Here is a 20,389-nt window from a genome sequence, read left to right as displayed (position 1 = left end):
TAATAAATAACAATAATAATAATAACAATAATAATAATAACAACAATAATAATAAATCAATCTATATAAGGTGCAAATAAACATGGTCTCTAAATGCCAGGTTCAAGTAAACAAAAGGCAAGGTGAACGTAATGAAAAAGTGGAATAAAATATCGCAATATTACATCCAATGCCGCTGCGTGTTTCATATCAACTAAAAAGAAGTTCTATCATATTCTATTTGACAAAAACATGCGAAAACCTAAATATGGTCATGATGACATCACACCACGGCCATATATAGGCACATCATGACTATATATGGGCATACAAAAAGTTGATAGCGTGGACAGAGCTTTGCGTATTTTAAGATTACTTTTTAAGGTGAAGTGGCAAACAGTGCAAAGTTAATCATCCGATTCCGCTCTGGCGCAATCACAGCAGAATAGTTTATGAAATGTTTCTTTCTTGTCGAACCAAGTGGTTTCAACAAGAGAGAAACCTTTCATAAATTACTTTTGCACTTGGGACACCAAATGAAGTTCTTTTCTGATCAGACGAGTAGGTTTCACATTTGTCCCGCCACGCATGCGAAGACACGGACCCAACAGGTCATCTTTTTAATGAGGATCCGTTCAGATTACCACTGACAATCAGCAGACGGCATTGCGTCGTCTTCCGCCCGCGGGAAGCAAATGTGGATTCGCAGTGAGTGTCCGGCTTAACATATTATTATTATTATTATTATTTATGTGACAGTTAAACCTTGTATCCGTAGAGGTACCATCTTGGAGAATGATGCAACAGAAGCCACAGCGATGAATGGTAATCCTATGACTTGCATAAAAATTGATGTCATCAACCATACAATATTACTGTCCCGATCATCTGGCAAAACAAATAAAAATCAGATATTAAACATAATGTTAATAAGAAATTAAAAGCAGGACTATACTAATTTTCTGGATGCTGCAAATCATCAGTTGGCCGAAATATTGTTCCTGCTTCTTCGTGTGCTGTAGACCCCTGTTTAAACCTGGCCAGCGTTGGGTTTTAAATCACTCGGCACTGCAAACAACCCTCATATAGAGAGGCGGGTTAAGAACAATGTCAGTATAATAATAATAATACAGGAATTTATAGCATGCATTTTTTCAAGGGATACAAGACGTAATAAAAATAAATTTAAACTAGATTTGAACACGCCACTAAGGACAAGTTAGGTGATCTGCTTGTCAGGCAAAAGAAATCTCTTGGCGATTAAAAGGTATGAATTTTACGATAAAATTGGCGTATACATTTCAACTTTTACAAATATTTTTAAGATGCATATAAGAAACATAGGTGTGGGACGTAAAAAGTGAATGCTCATATGTGAGACTCAAACATTACGTGTGAGAGTTGGCAGGTGTATAATTATTCGTCTTACCTGCTTTTGCCTGTGGAAGAAAGTAGAGCAATATAATCAATGGTATTATTTCAGCTAACAGTCCGATAATTGTTAGCGTCCTGTCCTGACATCGTCTACTCATCCAGCGCACCAGGAAAAAGCCCATGATGACCTATTAATGTTTGGAGATTCATTCTTAATTAAAAATACAATAGTAAATTACAAAATTAGGGAACAATTATCTTAAGTCACAGGCGATGATTGTTTATTTTTAACAAGCATATGCAAGGTAATTATAATATAAAATCTACTCTATATAAAAATGAAACATTAAAATGGCATAGAAATGGCACTTCACAGATTTATATATAAGTAATTATTTTTCTTAATATTAAAAATTATTTTAATATTAAGATTAAGATTAGACCGACCAGCCTTATATGACACAAAACAATGGGTGTAATTTTATTATAAAATGTGAGACATACAAATAAAGATGTGGACATGAGATGGAAAAGGGGGGGGGGGATGCCTACCTCTATACCTGCAGCACAGAACAACAGACTGTTGGCTATTTCTCCAAATGACAGGTATTTCTGTGTTATTGGTGTCAGACAAGCCTAGAAGAGTGAATATAATCATGCATTGATAGTTTTATTAAAATTTGACTTTAAATTATTTTAAATAAAATAATAACAATAACAATAACATAAATTAAATGACACAAAATAGCAGCAAAAGCAACATATAAAAAAAAAAAAACCATTGATTGGCCCATCGGGTGTGTTTTTTGCAACCGGTGTGGCCCCTGTTCGCAAGTGCACTTTATAAAAAAAAAAATGCAACACTGCACACATTAGCATAAATAGATCATGATTTCTATATGAACGGTTTTCTCTAACATGCAAATGTTATCATGATGAACATATCATAACTTACAGTATGTGAACGTGCCTAATTGCTTCATAAATCAGTCACCCTGTTTTATATAATTAGACTATTATTAAATTATACTGCCAGGAGTTGCGGTGACCAGTTGCCCATTATTCATAATACACTTACCTCAAGTGCTGTCTGATTGAAGAGGAACACAAACTGAGCAAACAATATCACAACAATTTCTTCCCTTATAAGTTCTATAAAATTAAAAAAATATATATTTAATAGAAATCTTACTATATGTATTTCCGTGTACTTCGTATTTATACATAATTTTTTTTGTTCTTTGTGAAAAGGTGTCTATTAAAGGCATGTTGTTGCTAATTGGCCATTCTAAAGCTATATTTACACTAGACGCGATTACGACACGACGACACAATATGGATGCAAACAGTGTTGAAGAATACGAACTACGTGATGATACGTCATTGTTGTGTCGTTATCGTGTCTAATGTAAATCTACAGTAGCTTAAAGTTGCCACTCACTGCATCATACAACGGTCGTATGACCGCTCCAACTCCGCTTTCCGTGAGTGCTAGATGACACGACTCCGTCTGATTATCGGTGGCGCTGTTACTTGTTGCCAAATGTTTTTCCAGTGTGATACTAGATTTACTGCTTTTGCTTTGAGTGCATTTGGGGTGGAGTTACTGAATGAAAGCATGAAACGTAACTTATTTGCACAGATATCAGGAGCGCTATCCTGTAGAACACCGATATTAGGGAGCTTTTGATTGCACGACGACGATAAGACGTAGAACGTAATGACGTCACTGAAAGTCATCTGCGCATGGGAGAACGTTAAGTTCTCCTCGTCGCGTGGATTTCTAGGATGCAATTTGGCCAAATCTACTTATGCAGAGAACGTAGGACACAAGGTAAGACGGTCCCGCATGAGCGATTCCGTTCTATCGTCACGTCGCCGCCCAAATCGAAGGCTTCCTATTATTACCGTTTAACTTTTGGAAAAACGTCATGTCCTTGTATTTCATTTTCAGTATGAGGGAGACTTCTACGTCTTCCTTTATCTGGCTTTCCTCGTTGTTCACACTGATGGCGCCATAACTAGATGCTCGACCACCTCCATCATTAACAATATAATCTGAATTGCTAAGAGATTTATTTGCCCTTATCTCGTTTCTCAAATTGGATGATGTAGTGAGAGACGGTTCTGAACTAATAGGCGAAGGCACCGAAAGTCTTCCATTAGCAGCTCGGATGGCATCGGATTCTTCATAACTTCCGCTGATGCTTATCGGCATATTCTCAATGGCAGTTTCCATTTTAGAAGAAACTTGTGGACGTCTCGAATACTGCCCATCCTGTGTCGGTACTCCATTCGCTATGGTGCCATCTTCTGGGGAACCTTGGCTTTTGATTGGATCAGCAAATTCTGCTGCATCGACAACCATTGGAAGGTCAAAGTACATAAAGATCATTAGTATCTGAAGTATTATCCACATAATTGTCATAAATAACTGAAAAAGAAGAACACACAATGAAATGCATCAATAAACAAGTTTGCGAAATTGTGTATATATATATATATATGAGACGATGATGATGACGATACCTTGCGAAGGGTTTCTTTTTTTGTAGGGGCGCCAACATAATTTCTGTCTGGCCCAGTGGCATATCTAGGAATCTTAAAATGGGAGCTGATGGGGTGCGTGAAGGTAACGTGTGAGGGGATCAATGATTAGGTGGGAGGGGGATCAATGATTAGGTGGGAGGGGGTGCTAGCTTACAAAATAAGGTGATTTGAGTTGATTTTCAACCATTTGAGTGATTTTATATTTTTGTGGGGATGACTGGGGGGGGGGGGAGGGGTGCAAGTTTTATTTGGGGTAGCATGCACTATCCACACCCACACCTAGATACACCACTGTTCGGGTCACACATGGCCCACATACTGCACTTTGCCCACGTTTGGTTTACAGTTTTAGAACATCAAGCAACCAAATTACATGTTGCCTTAATTGTCATGATAAATAAGTTTATCTTAACACAGAGATTGTATCCATAGTGCACAGAATATGATTTATTAAATAGATTGCTCTATGTTAAAAAATTACAATACATATGGACAACAGAACTTTACCCCAGGTGACGTGTAGTCATTGACCACGAACGGACCAATGGAGAAATCAAGCTTGGAGAGAAACAAGTTAAATCCAGGCCCAAAGAGAAGGCCAAATTGTCGAGCTGCCATGGCAAGGGATATCACAGCTGTGCGTTGATTTACATGAGTGGTACGCGATATCTGAGCAAAAATAGTTGCCATGACTCCTCCGCCAACACCTGTGTGATGAAAAAAGCAACATTTTTTAAAACAGAAATTTACTTAATGACATCACAGATTAAATGAAATGGCTTTTAATAAAAAATTAAGTAACTTTAATTAAAAAGTAACGTAAAGACAATGATTATCCAGGTAATGTTTTAAAAAGATGTATTATTTTTTAAATTAACTTGCTCATCTGCAATATCAACATACATTAACTTGAGCAAGAAATTATTAAAATAAAAAAATGTGTACTATGATTTTTATACTGGAAAATTATAATGAAAATAATAAAAAACTTTTTTATAAAGATGTATTGTCCTATTCAAAAATTTCAAAAACATCATAAAACTCCTTTTTGATTTTTTTTCTTGGTTATTTTGAAGCAAAATAAAATTTATCAATTTGAAAATAGAAATTAGTGTACCTAAAAAATATTTACCCATAATTTTACTGTGATAAATGATAGAAACAACAGTTACTACTTTTATAATAACGTAAAAATCAGGATACAATGTTTAAAATTTCAATACTGTAATTTCTATGCACAAATTAATAATTTGTATGTCACTGCAAAAATGAGAAAATTATTTATTTTTTTTTTCATTTTTAGTGGAGAACATATCTTTATTACACTTTGTCATTTTTTGGGGACAATACTGTACATCTTTAAATACACTAATTTCTATGTTTATGTGATAATTGTATTCTGCATGGGAAAATACATCTTTAAATTCTTATTTTCATAATTATTTTTCAAAAATTAATGCTAATGTTCATGTTGTATAAAGATGTACTGTCCCTTGAAAATGACCAAAATCATAAAAAAGAATAAATTAACTAGCTCATTTTGCAGTAACATACAAATTATTAACTTGGCATAGACATAATTAAATTTAAAAAATGTGTTCCCTGATTTTTTAATTGGATAATTATAATAAAGATAATAAAAACACTTCCAGTGACTGGAAGTGTTTCTATCATTTTTTTGCTGTAAAATGATGGTTTTTATGGGTAAGCATTTTTTTTAAATACATTAATTTCTATGTTCAAGTTGATAATTTTTATGTTACGGAACTTAAAAATGGGCAAGTAAATTTCAAAAATGATTTTTTTTTTTGTTTTTTGCAAGGGACAGTACATCTTTAACACGTTCACTGCCAGATCCTTCCTTTAAGGTTCTGTCCCATATGCCAAAACAAACTGCACATGTACAAACATACTTTCTTGAAATGTTACCAAATCTCAAATCATCATCGAAATGGTGTCTAATAATCTGGCGGGAAAATGGTGACTAGTAAACTCGTCGCTGGTAATGGGACAATATTTTCTATAGCCACCGTCAAGTGCGAGTTTTCTCTTCGGAGGGCACCCCCACTCGGGCAAATCTTTTGTACTGCTGGCAACATAACACGACAACATAAAATCCCCACCTTCCCCAAACTATCAGCCGTTACGTCTGTGGTTTTACAATGTATAACTTTAACAATGAAGTAGTAATACTTAGTAAATTCTAGAATGTTACCCCGGTTTTGACGAGTATAGTTGTCACTAGCGCCCTCAACAGCACATGGTGTACTCATTGCTGGCAGCGAACGTGTTAACATTTACATACTATAAAACTTTAAGCAACAAAAAAAAACAATGATGTTTTATTACTAATGGTGTATTGTGTATAATTTTCAGCAGTTTACTGTACAGTACCTGCTATCAATCTGCCTGCCAACAGGAAGTACTCGCTTCTACCAACAAAGTACAAGAAATTTCCTATAAAAAATATATAATGTTTGAATAATTTAAATTTGTATCTGGTTTACATATGTACTAATGTATCAAACCAAAATTATTTGCAACATTTCAAGAGCTATCATGGAACACTTCATCAGCAACCATGTTATCAGTTCCGGTCGCTTGGTGGAGTGCAACCTCTACCGTCGGTATCTACTGTTGTTTTGTTGCAGGCCAGGGTTGCATTGAGTTCTCGAAAAGAGCAGCCCATCACAATTTATATACAGTAATACGTCCGCTAGCATGCTCCTTAGTCTCTGTTAATGTTCTATGGTCTTAAATTTCTTCTATCTAAATGGCTTTTTTGACTTTTCTTTTTTGCCATTCATTTTATTTTTGCAGGATGCTGGCACCTAGTTAGTAGAACTTGGGGTACAATTTGTTTTTGTATCCCCACCCTTCCAACGCTATGGCACTGCCTCATTTTCACAATGAAGGCCTATCACAGTTGATGTTAAAAAACACAATAGGCATAGGAAGACTTGTAGGCCTATAATATAAAAAGAATGGGTGGCCTGACATTGAAAAAATTGTATCAAATATAGGCCTACACATTTTATGTCGGCCCACCACTGGTGTCAAGCGATAGGACATGGCCATCTTAAAAAGGTTGAATACCCGGGGTTGAGATCATAATCCATCATGCAAATGGAGACTCAATTGTTCTTGGATTCGAATGAAAATAAAAATATATATATTTGAAATGCCATGTTTTTGTAGTTCAATGGTTTAAATTTTTGGATTATGGTACAGTATGTTGGACTATTTGCAGCATTCCTTATTATTGTTTAAATTGCTATCATTATGTGATGTGGACTGTCCATCAGAATATGAAGTGAATATAATGAGTCATATCTCCCTTTGTTTAATACAACTTAGACATGAGTGTCTCAGTATGATTTCCTTTTACTCATAATGCAACTTGACTTTGGTTTCAAGGCTCACACTAAAAGCTTTGTTGTCAACTGCTACAGTAGAATGTAGGTAAAAATGGCCTCGGAAATTAACTGGCCCCGGAAAAATGACCCCCGGAAAAGGTAAAGGTACTGTAGGAGAATAACCCATAACTTGCAGCGTCATTGCGCTGTATTGCATATATGGGCGTGGTCTGTGACTACCTAGCAGCTGTAACTAGGTGCTTCTTGGTAGATACATGTTCACATCATTCCACAACGACAAGAGTTGAAACGAACCATAACATCAGGATAACCCCCCTACTCTTCGGAAAGATGCAATGAGTTCTTTAAAGTGCACACGAGCAAGATGTATACACTGGACCTCCATTTTAAGTCCTTATCCGAGAAGACTTTGTTCTGTACCAACTGAACCATGGGCGACGAGCGGCTGGAACCAGCGCAGATGTTGAGGCTTCATGCTAGCGGCGCCCCTGCCATACCGCTCGGCCACTCGACTCGAAGAATTGATGGATTAAATTATTTTATTTAAAATGACAAACAGATGATGTAAATTGATTAAATTTTTACTGTATGATTCAAAGTACTAAAATTTATAATGTAAAAGTTGCAATTAAAAAAAAATCATATATTTGCATATATAAAATGCATGATTGATATTCATTTTAATATTGATTTAATTTTTGCTATTTTGCAGCATTTAAATAATCGGAAGATTAAAAAAAAAAAAAAAAATCAGGTTTGTTACAATATTTTATCATTGGGCTATTTCTACTGACCAGTCATTTGTGGTCATTTTTACCAGGGCCATTTTTTCTGGGGCTATATTTACCATGCATATGCATATTGTTTTTCCATCGACAAATCACAATATAACATCAATTCAAAGATGAAATAATAATAATAATAAAAAAAATTATAATTCAATTGATGATTATATATAAATCAATATATTTTACTTGTACTGTAATATGTTCTTTATATGATGCATTGTTATAGTGCCATTGTTGGGCTAATTTACTAATCAAAAGTACAGTGCTTTCTAGTATGATACCGAAGAAATATAATCTAATAAAATATTATGGTTTATTATAAATTACTCCTGCACATTACTCTTTCCCCTGCACAACCTGCAAAATGTTCGAAGAACAGTTACTTCATGTGTCCCTTTTTTGCATAGTACCAGTCACTTCTGGTATTCTACAGACAATAACAGCTATTTTCATAATACATGCAGGTCTATTTTATTTAAAGCCCCATTCCTGGAATAATTTCAGTTGTTAAGAAAAATCTGACTTTTATATACGAGGCATGCCGTGGCGAAATGGAATTTAAAGTTGTCGCACAGGTCAGTATTGAGTAAATAAAATATGGGAGCTAAAAAACTGCCTAAAAATCCAAATATTTTTTTCACTATCTACAGTTTAATGTCTTTTTAATCATGTCCTAAAGTATTAGTTCTAGAAATGGTCAACAAAATTGTTTTATATAACATTATTTTGATAGTTAATTCTATTAAACAATGTACAGTATGCACAAATAACTTTGGAAGGCAATTACTCAAAATCATGTTTGACACCTCATTTTAAAGATTACACATTGAGGTACCTGAAAATAACAGTAACTAAAAATTTTTGCTACAACTTTTACTTAGCCATATTGCCACAACATGCCTCAAATGTTATAAATATTAACATATTTTATAAATATAATTGCTAGTTTAACTGGATTTAGATATTCTCTTAAACATGAACAAAATGTAAAATAGGACTGAAATTAGATTTTTTGTGTTCTACACAAAAAATATAAGTGATTTTGCGATAGGTCTGCAAAGAAATATATTAAGCGCCGGGAACATTAGCCTACTGTATCAACACTGCTACAGTAGGCTAGCCTTATCTCGATTTACTGTAGGTTATCAGACATAAAAACGGCCAACATGAAATTTTCCGTTGCTAGTATTGTGAAATATAATATTTCGTTGGAATCATTTCAAATTTATAAAAAAACTGATTCTGACCACAGACTTTGACAATTAAACAAACATCTCAGGCCTACTCGATCGACCACAGTGTGCGAGATGCGAAGTATTAAAACTAATCTCATTAGAGAGGGCGCACTTTATTGACGGTAAAGTATATACAAAAGCGAGAGCATCCAGTGGATGCGATCTACAATCTCTGAACTTGCCATATATAGCAAAGAAGTTGGGGAGAAAATGGTAATCTCCTATGCAAAATAGTCTCTATTTCTCATTTATTTTTTAATCTTTTGCGTAAAACTAACATGGCAAGGTTTTTTCATGGTTTATTTAATATTAGAGAAATGCATATGCATTTTTTCTAAAGAAATTCTTTTTTAGTGAAATTTTGCTGAGAATAGGGCTTTAAAATATTTTTAGATTTTTTTTCTTAATTTCTTGAATTACTGTACTACTTGCAGGTGCTATATAAGTAATTACTGTTACAGAAGTAGTATCCAAGTAACTATTCAAAGACTACACAATCCGCAGTTAAATCGAGAGACTATGAACGAGATAAACCTTGATAAACTCTTGCTCACCTCCCCCTCTGATATCAATTCAATTCAATTTATATATAACGGTGAAGTTTTTTCTTGAATGGGGAGATGTTTATGGTTTTGGAGACATTAAAAGCATGGGGGAAAGGGATGACTGTTCTGCAATATTAATTTAAAGGGTAAGTAAAAGTTTAATGGAAAATTGAGTGTACAGTTTATTCAGCAGTTTTAAGGTTCAGCACCTATTATCTTGTTTAAGTAAATATTAGTTTTGGTTTCAATGTACAGCAGACCAGAAGTAGGCATAGTATAAAGCTAATACATTATAATCATTACCTTTATGGACTGCAAAATTGAAATGTTATCTCGCTTGTGACCTTGTATCTTGCACCCTAAAATGCATCCTATAGTAAACTGATGCAAACTTTTATTAAGAAATCTGACAGCATCAATAGTGGCTAATATATCGACCTAGGCTTTCTTTAGCCCAGGGAGGTATAACAATTTATACCTCTCCCTTTATTCATTACAAAATTTAGTATCATTTCTCTACTGTAGCAATTGTTGCTAAATTGTAAAAACTCTGTAGATACATATTGTTTTATCATTTTTAGATACTGCTAATAATACAAGGTTTTGTTATGGTGAAGCTACATGATCGAAACACAAGTGATATTTTGAAAATCAGAAACTATTGTTGTCAATGTTACCCTGGAAGCTAAAATTTATGTTTCTTTAATTGAACACACCAAAGATCAGACCTACATAGACAGTCGGTTTTATTCTTTTCAATCTATCGTGTGTTACAAAGAAAAACCATGTTAGTGGGCTAAATACTTCAAGCCATAATTTAGTTTTAGCACAAAAATATGAAATGACGTAATTTTGAAATGTTAACTTGAACTTCTGTTTTAACACTTTGACGCCAAATTAATTTTATTTTTTTACATGGTAGAGGGGAATGCCTGGAATTCGATAAAATCTATAAAGTGTTTAAAACAGTCGGAACCACATACGCTTCGCTATTTCAATGTGACTTATTTTCAGTGACCTCATATTTCATGGTGACATGTTTGAAACGCAATTATCTCAGCTTCATTATGTGTGAATATGAGTAAAACCCCTACAGTGAGTTACTTTCGTTTTACTGTTATAGGGTTATAAATTGTGATTTGAATAAAGTGCTTCATACCCATGTAAAGGTGAGATGTTTGTTGTTCTTTTAGTGTATAACACATGTCAATTTGATACATAGGCACTCTTTGCGAGCTTTGGAAAAATGGTCAAATTTGCTAAAAATACTGGCATTGGCTGATACTATTTTTGGTAGTGGTAATAATACCAGGAATTTAAATGATTCCATTCTTATAGAGTACTTGCTGTTGGATACATGGGAAACATGGAAAAAAAAAAAGGTTCAGATGCACACGATCCGGATGACAAACTAGAAAATTAGCATAAGTGTTAGCAAACGTAAATTCTATGTATTTCTTTATGCGTTTTTGTAATTTCTGTTTTTATCACAATCTGATGGAAGATCAATACTACAGTATAATCAGGAATCATTCCTGATGATGACATAATTAATTTTGAAATATTGAATCCTGACACGATGGTGTGCATTTCAATACTATAATGTACTGAATAAATTTTTCTTATACAAGCCCCGTTTCCGATGCGCTGCACGCCAGCATCCATTCTTACACACTGATTTGATTGGTTCAGTAGGCATTCCGAAACTCGGATTCAGTGTGAATAAGACGTCAGGTCTGTAAAATAAGATTTGCGAGACCACTCCCCCAATGGCACTTTTGTCTCAAAATCAAACGCATTTAGACACGAAAACCAATATAGTCAATTGTTGTTGTGCGTTTAGTAAAATGTAAAACCCTACCGAAAGCAGGCCTTATAATTTATATAGAGTACCCTGTAGGCCTACTGTACTCAGCGTTGAAATCCAATGTTTGATGATGGAGAGAGACTGCTTTGGAGCTGGGCCATTTTGCAGAGAGTCAGGAAATGGTTCTACAGTACTGTATAGTACAGTACCATTATTAATTTTATAGATTATCAAAAGGCATGGAACATAAATTGTAAACAATAACATACTGTACTATTCACAATAACCATACAATTTTAACCACTTCAGTGTTTTATTTAAATGTAAATCAAAATTTGACTGCCTCATTAAAGAAATGCTAAGGATTAAAGATTTAAAACCATCTCTTAACAAACAAACAGATTTTATTAAAGCAAAATTGTTTATCTAGCAGATTAATTTGCATGCAGCTTATCAGTGGCTATGTTCTCACACGGCTGCTAATGGTTAGCAGGATCCGGATCCTGCTAACCGTTAGCTGCCGTGCAGCCATACGAGAAAATCCCGATCCGGATACCAAAAATATAAGAAACTGGAAATTGTAACCGCGTACCTGTGATTGGTTGATGATAGAAACGCGCTCACTTGCTAACCGACAGCAGTTGCTAACCGCTAGCGGTATCCGGATATCGCTAACGGTTAGCGCTAACTGATCGGGCATTCTCACACATGTGCTAATGGTTAGCTCCCGATCTGGATACTAGGGCTCTCGTGAGAACCAGGCTTGAACCATAGCTCCAAATACTGTAGCTAGGAACAATTAACAGAGTAGGTATTAATCGTTTGACTTTTTAATCCATGTTGCCTTCTTAGGTTTGTCTATTTTTGTATATTGTTGTTCACTTGATCTTGAGAATGTGTCCATGATGGACTCTTCTTTTTTGTCAATATATATTGTTTTAAAATTTTAATTCCATTATATTTAATGACTGCTAATTAAAACAAGCTAAACCTTTAAGCTTAAAAAGTGCAGAAAACAGTGGCAGATTCAAGGGGAATGGGGGAGGGGCGAGCCAGTTCCCTGAAAATTTTCAAAATTATAAATGGAGAAAAAAAGAAAATATTCATTAAATTTATGTCTGAGAGTGCCGGCCATCTAGAGGTGCCACAAATCATAAATTTATCTTACCTCAGCCCCAAGCATAGTGGGGCTCAGGTGGTCTAGACTCTATCTGTGTATTAAAAGCCCCTCCATAGGCCCCCCTCCCCTCTATTTCAAATTCCTGGATTCGCCACTGGAGAACACAGTAAAATTACACTGCTGTCCACAACAGTATAAATCCTTTTCATTTTCAAAGCAAGTGATGTTTTAATAATGAATTTCTTTTTTTTAAACTATGCTATATACCTCAGGAAAGACATTGGTGAATGATTCCCAATGGTAAAAAATATTTTATAAATATAAATATCGTTTATAATAAGGAATAAAAAAATATGGAAACATACCAGCAATTTCAAACATGTTAGCAAACAGAATGATTGCTTTTGTTTTGGAAGTCCTGTCCTGCCATATACCAAACACAGGGGCAGCAAAGAGACCAGAGAAACTAAATGCTGAGAGGACGATGCCAAGAAAGTACTGCGGAGCACCCAAATCCTCTAGAAACAGGTTCAGCGATGGAATGATGACAGCTTAAAAATAAATGGAAAAAGATTTTAATCAAATTTAATAGATGATACAAGATTAAATTAAATAAATTATTGGAAAATACATCAGGCACGTTTCTAGGAGGAAAGAGGAGGGTGGAAGAGGAGGGGGTGATGCACACCCCTCTAAATCAGAAAAAGGTCAACATTAATAACACAGTACCAAAAGTGAAGTAAATAAAACAATGTACACTAAAAAAAAATGTACACTAAAAATAACAAAAAATCCCTGTCTGCCATGATTATGCTCTATACTATTAACACCCATCATGCTGTACTAAAACTATCAGGCCTATTCAATGTAGAGCACTGATAAAACATCATCTTCTATGTTGTGTATTATTTTGATGTATAGTCATATCGTCATCATTTAGTTACTTTTCAAAACCTGCATTAAAATCACATATTGTATTAATGTATTCTTCATTTGAAGGGAAAATTTTCAGTCTGCCAAAACCATGATACAATGTGTTTGAAGGTTTTATTCCAAGTGTTTTTTGAATGGATAGTTAAACTTGCCTAAGTCCACTCTGCCTAACTGGAATAATTTCCTAGTCAAATTGATATGTTTTCCATTAATTCACAATCTGTATTGTCAAATTTTATCTAAGTAACAATTTTTCAATGGCATTTTGGATTCCACTTTTAGGCATGTTCAACTGTACTGAATGCTTGACGGCTATCAGATTATACTCATAAACCATTTTTTGATACTTAGCAACACAAAGACCTGTGCTTGTTTTATCCGAATTTATTAGCAGAATCCCTACAAAGACCACTACTAAATTTGGTCTTTAAATTTCTCTATTCAGAAGGAAATTAGAATAAAAATACATATTATGCTTCAGATTGGTTGTACATACACTGACATAATCAGGGGCGTACCGTGGGGGGGTCGATGGGTGCGGTCGACCCCCCTTTTAAAGAAAGTGCCCTTTTAAATATGATTTTAAAAAAAAATCTTGCATAATTAAACTGCGCCTAACATGAAGGTAGTTGATATCAAAATAAATTATCCTTCACATAAAAAATGTTTGGTAGGCTGGTGGTATATTGAGTGAATATAGTCTGGTGTTGCCCAAAAACTACGTTTACAATTAGGCCTATTTTGTCAGACTTGGTATTTAACTTAATGCACTAGAACGTAAAAACGTAAATTTTTGCCCTTTTGCGGCCCCCTAGCCCCAGCCTAGTTGCTCGCTTCACTCACAAATAACGCACCCCACGAATTCTGAAAGCTTCGTTAAATTGCTCCGAGTTCAGCTTGCCCCCTGCGCTTTCGTTTCGACCCCCCCTTAGATTTTTCACCGTACGCCCCTGATAATGCATGTTGTTATTTATTCTTTATAAAGCATTTCTTGGTAGCCAGACATCAAGTCCTGTAATCGTTTGATCAAACTTTCCATTACTATACAATGACCACACAAAACATCACGTGTGATTATCTAATATTTTTTCTTAACAAAATATATTATAAAAATTGCATTACCTGTATTAACATCACTATTTACTTTTATAGAGTGGTTTTTAATTAAATGGAAAATTTTCAGTTGACCATGCCAAATCTATGGTCTTCAGTCTCTAAATAGAGGGGAGTCTAAATAGAAGGAACAAATAATAATGATAAAAGACAGTACTGTAGTAGGCATTTGACCGGGCCACATAAAACTTTGTCTATTTCATGTTAACTTTGGACTATATTTGCGTTAAATTTGGCTATTTCGTGTTAAATTTTGTTAATTGTCGGCGTGTTTAATCGGAAGAAGACGTATGTATGTGAACTTGAATTTGCAAAATTGTGGATGCACTGCCATGTGGCCGAGTTTATCATTAAAATGTTTATCACCCACAAACCCTTAATCACCCATCCTAGTTTTCTACAGCTCCAACTATGCCAACCGGAGATTTCTGTTCATGTCGTCCAGTTATCATCGAAACCGCAACACAGAATGATCGCTCACAGTATGTTTTTGAATGACACCCAGGAACAGACAAAGTTGATGGACTTGTGGTTGATATGCAAATAAATTGATTAGCATGGTCTGAGAAGATCTTGCATGTACAGTATGTGTGCGATACGGTGGGTTACAGTGTGATAAAGGTGGGTGATCCCAATCAATGACAGACAATAAAAAGGTTATGGAGAGATTAGTACACAAAAAGAATTTTGAGGTTGATGCACTGTGGAACTCAAAACCAATGTGGTATGATTATTGGCGTGATGCTGCGTGACTTTGGGGTGAGTTTAATTACAGATGTGTGGCCGAGTTAAAACTAAGTAGTAATTTTTTTAGAAGAGTCCAAATAGGATACCTTTGCAATAGTATTTACTAGTTTAAACAAAGACTAAAGAGAGTCACGGGCAGTGTGAAAATATTTTGAAACACAAAACAATGATAACTTATGATGTTAGTTTTTAAGTCCAAAGCAACTTCGAAACTTTGAATGTTTATAAAACCGTAAACAGTGGCTCAATAAAGTTTTTTTTTTATGATATTGACATTGAGTAGTTTTTTGTACTATTTTTTTTAATATTCAACTTTTTGAATTTATCATGTGGTGCCTCAACCAAGGCAGAGTTTTTGGGGCGCGACCTGTTTACAACTAGACTGCCGACCAGCAAGTGGCATTGCCCAACGAAGAATGTGTGCTTGGAAAAACATATCAGACCTAAAGAAACTAGGGCCCTAGGCCTACTACTAGCCTAGGGCCCTAGTCCCCCTCTACTCTGTATGACTACGTACTGTACTGTGTAGGCTACGGCCTAGCCTAGGGCCGGCTAAGAAGGGCCAAGGCCTAGCTAGAAAACAAGACCAACTATATTATTATTACCGTACTCAATACCACCGAACAAGCAGAACAGCCAAGTGGCTATAGTTGTTAGTTTCTTTTGTGTCTGCAACTGCATTTTATTTTTAAATGTCCTTCTCTCCAAACTCCCAGCTTATTCTTCTGTCACTCCCCAGTGCCAGCTAGGCCTAGCTACGTGTGTGTTGATGATAGGGTTGACACAGGTGGTGTGAGATGGAAACCAGGATAGGCCTAATATAATAACAATAATCAATAATGACAACTCGAATGAATTTTGTAAATTGCGCCCTCATTACAAAAACGAGGCACGTTACAAGAAATTGCGAAGTGTGCATGTTGTGTTTATCAATTTTTTGACTTGGAAATTCAAGCTGCCACAGGAGTTCTTCAATTATATACGGTAGATATAGGCCTAATTGTTTTGGTACTTTCAGATATGTGATACTGATTTTCATTTCAACCTCTTTTTTTAGTTATTCATCGTAGCCTAGGCCCCCCTAGCTAGCTAGACGACTTTGTTACTGATGTACTGGCTATCATCAATCATCATCATGGTGGGCCTAGGCTAGCGTAGGCCTACACATGTGGCATCGTAATCGTAGTAGTAGATATTCCGACGGAGGCATGTTGAAGGTGTGTCATTCACGTCACGCATTTTTTAATTCAACACCCCTATATACAAAGCTCAAACAATAATATAATAATAAAAGCTTCTTAAGTCATTTTTTTACATATTTTTTTATTGCATTTATTTTTGCTGAACACACATTATGATTTAAAATAAATTATATGAAAATATTTTAAAACTTGGAACAAATAGGTAGGCCTAGGAGGGGCCTACGTAGGTAGTAGGTAGGTAGGTAGGTAGGAAGGCATGCAAGCCTTCAGTCTGGTATGTGCATAACTATATTATGCTGAATCAACACCACCAGATTTAATCGCCTGGCTTTACATTTTTTTTCATGTTTAGGAAATGTCTAAATTCAGTTAAACTAGCAATTCCGTATTATATTTATAAATCTTTATAACATTATACAAAAATTAGATTTTTCTTAAAAATTAATATAAAACAATGTGCAGTATTTATGATTCTGTACACCTATTTTCCTACCGATTTTCCGCGCAAATTTTAGTTGATTTTTGAGATACTTTATCATACGAAGCTGTATCTTCTGGAATAATGAAGTTAGATAATTGTAAATTGCTACATAGACTTAAATTTGGCCCCTCATTCAATATACTGCACCATTCAAATTTGGGTAGCATTTTTTATGTTACCTGTAGATGCCCTCAAAAATCCTCCAAAGCATAGTGTGAAAATAATTTTTTTTGCTTTTTCGGAGGGTTGTATCTTTAATCATAAACGCTTTCTTTTAATTTTGTTTTTATATTCTTAAATGTTCAAATAATTTCATTTGGTTTCTATGTATACTGACTGAAAATTCGTTCAAAGTGTTGGCTTGCTTTGCTGCATTCTCGGGCCGATAACGTTGGACCTTTGTCGGGTGGTGGGGCTGTCTGGGTGCTGGTTGTCTTCCTTGTCGAACAACACCCAACGAGACACTTTATCTGCATTGCTTCTCTCCACCTAGGAGTATGGTTGCCGTTAGTCCCAATGTTCTCTGCTTTGGAGTGCTACAGTACTGTATGGAAGTGGTATGGACAGTTGTTAATCTTTATGGACGGCACACCAACATAAAAGTGAATAAAAGAATGAACATACAGTTTTGAGCAAATTAAATACACTACGCTCAGTCTTGAGTCAGTTTAATACAGACATTCAAAACGAATCATTTATTATTTTGAGTTTATTCCTGTGAAATTTTACTATATCAGTTTATTAATGAGTTTAAAAAAACAAAAGAAATCCTACGCAAATGGTTTCCTGGAAAGACATGCAGTGTTTGAAATGAAGAAAAATGAATTCAATTTCTGTTAGCGTGGGACGTTCCATTAGCACAAAACTAATTACATAGCAACATTGAGTACTGTACATTTGGCTGAATGCCAATTTTTGACCAGTAGTGTGAAGAGCTACAAATCATGTATTAATTTTCAAAATTTCCCTTGCACTGACGTTCTCTTGTTGGCTTTCTTGTTTGTTTTTCTTGTTCCCGTTTTGTCCCTGTATCTTCATCTGTCTATTGTGTTCTGCTCTGTTTTCTCTCTTTTTTTTTCCTCTGTGTTTTTGTTGTTTTTTTTTAGCTGGCCCAGCGCAAGATTTTCGTACTTCTCTTGCGTTTTGCCTTCCTTTGAATGCTGTTTTCTTCATAGTCACCTCAATGAACATTACAAGTACTTTTTTGTATAATTATGCTACATAAGACATTAATAAATGTTATTTTGAATTGGATTGAATTGTAGAATTTGTAGTTTTGGGTTTTCATGAATTCCACAAACTCATTGTGAATTTTGTGCTAGTTGGATATCGTGTAGTACAGGAGGCCATTCAAACCCACATGGTCTTTCAGAATTCTTTAGTTGTGGATACAACTGTCAAGGATTGCTGGCCAGTGTACAGTATACAGTAACTCTGCCTGTATGTCAGTTACAGACTTCTACTAAATTTTATAAAATTTTTTCTCCCAAAGCATATTGTATCATGCCTTGCTGTCAGTGGCATCTAGGGGTGTGCGGGGGGAACATAAGCTTGAGCCCCCCCGTCCCCTTCCCCTCATTGAAAATGTCCAAAGCCAAGAAACCATAGAAATTAAAGTAGTTAAATAAATTTAGTTTACAAATTCACAACCCCCCCCCCTCCTACTTACTGTAATAATCATGTCACCACTCCAACTATGCACCCCCATCACCCCTCTCCTAATTTTGAGACTCCTACGCCACTGCCTGCTGTGGTACAGTTTCAATAACATGCATTTTGAATGTTCACATTTAAATGAATTAGCAATATTGTTTGTGTTATGTTGAAAATTCAAGGTTAAAACGATTTAAATATCTGGAAACGACCTATACTGTAATGAATAATGAATATTCATGATGGAAAAAGAAATTCATAATTGGCTTGCTTTGAGTTATTCCATGGTTCTTATAGCAAGTCTTTGTAGGGAAGACTTGAAATCCTAAAAAATGAAGTATCCATTGAATTGCTCAATTGATACTGTAGCTGATTAAATTTTTTACTGTTACCGGCCAGTTAAAGTATCAGATTATTGTATACAGTATTTAATACTGTAAAGTGCTAGAAAAATATTTTCTTATTCATGTCAATTGAAAGAGTTCATACTGATGAATTTCATTGTTTCTCAAGATTTGTTATTTGTCTCACCGCAATTACTTTAAAAAAACACTGAGGCTGAAATTACTGATAATCAAAAATAAAGAAAATACAAAACAAATTGAGACTAAGGTAAAATGTCAAACGAGATTTTTATTGAAAAAACTAGAAAACCCAAAAAATTATATCTGTACATGTACTGTATGTGTGACTATGTAATAGTGTAATCTCTATAATTTGGGCCATTTTGACCGGGCCCTTTTTTCTGGGGACATTTTTTCAGGGGCTTTCTTTTCCACGGGCCATTTTTCCAGGGCCACATACCTCCCTGCTTTTACCTACAATCTAGTTCAGTGTATACTGATGCAATAATTAATAATTTAGTATTTGAAAAGTTAGTAACATAAATAAAGAACATTTTGAGCCTGAAATGGGCAAAAAAATGAGAATACTGTGTTTGGGCAAAATCTTATAAAAAAAAGTGGATTACAATACTCAGATTTGTTATTACTTACCTACTTTTAAACAGGCGAATACTATAGGTTTCGGGCTTAAACCACTGGTTTTAGTTTTTTTGCCAGAGATGGTTGGCGGGCAGTACACATACTATAGGGGTTTACAGTGGTTTAATTTTTTTGTTTGGGGAAAAAAATTCTTCTGGACTACTTAGCTTTTGTCAGCAGCCACACCTTGCATACAGTGGACATTTTGTGTTATACTTCAGTGGCATTATATTTTGTCATCAAGTTTTTTTATATAGTTTGTGTAGTTCATATTTTATGGCGCCCATTCATTCAGGTTACAAAACTTTTTTCCGTGTTCATTTAGTCGACGTGCTTAATACTGTAGTGTTGCTGCTGAATCAGCATAGTGTAGGAGCAGGTAACTCTACTACTACCAGGTACCCATTCATACTGCTGGGTGGAGAGAAGCAACATTTTTGCAGATATATATGTACCTTGCTCAAGGACACAAACGAAATGCACAGCGAGAGATTGAAACCCC

General features: G+C 35.0%; 2 protein-coding genes across 4 annotated transcripts in view; one reads left to right on the top strand and one right to left on the bottom strand.

Moving 5' to 3' along the window:
* Nucleotides 1-16,393, bottom strand: part of LOC117119166 — an 18,466-nt gene extending 2,073 nt beyond the window's left edge. Inside the window, exons 1-9 of the mRNA XM_033263984.1 lie at nucleotides 16,174-16,393; nucleotides 13,141-13,326; nucleotides 6,298-6,360; nucleotides 4,411-4,610; nucleotides 3,262-3,787; nucleotides 2,432-2,505; nucleotides 1,906-1,989; nucleotides 1,409-1,541; nucleotides 745-867 (exon numbers count right to left, since the gene is read on the bottom strand). Coding sequence (XP_033119875.1) covers nucleotides 745-867; nucleotides 1,409-1,541; nucleotides 1,906-1,989; nucleotides 2,432-2,505; nucleotides 3,262-3,787; nucleotides 4,411-4,610; nucleotides 6,298-6,360; nucleotides 13,141-13,326; nucleotides 16,174-16,249 — 1,465 coding nt within the window. The 5' untranslated portion in view covers nucleotides 16,250-16,393. The remainder of the gene's footprint in view (nucleotides 1-744; nucleotides 868-1,408; nucleotides 1,542-1,905; nucleotides 1,990-2,431; nucleotides 2,506-3,261; nucleotides 3,788-4,410; nucleotides 4,611-6,297; nucleotides 6,361-13,140; nucleotides 13,327-16,173) is intronic.
* Nucleotides 16,394-16,421: 28 nt separating this feature from the next.
* The window catches only part of LOC117119165 (N-acetylated-alpha-linked acidic dipeptidase 2-like), a 42,835-nt gene continuing 38,867 nt past the window's right edge, over nucleotides 16,422-20,389 (top strand). Inside the window, exon 1 of one of the 3 annotated variants that reach the window (XM_033263977.1) lies at nucleotides 16,422-16,552. The gene's annotated coding sequence lies outside the window, so the exon portion shown is untranslated. The remainder of the gene's footprint in view (nucleotides 16,553-20,389) is intronic. The other 2 variants (XM_033263978.1, XM_033263979.1) reach the window with 2 other exon arrangements.

Source organism: Anneissia japonica, unplaced genomic scaffold, assembly GCF_011630105.1.
Source record: "Anneissia japonica isolate Jap-2015-1 unplaced genomic scaffold, ASM1163010v1 scaffold287863_len737641_cov155, whole genome shotgun sequence".
Classification (NCBI taxonomy): domain Eukaryota; kingdom Metazoa; phylum Echinodermata; class Crinoidea; order Comatulida; family Comatulidae; genus Anneissia; species Anneissia japonica.
This window is presented reverse-complemented; position numbering and strand designations above follow the sequence as displayed.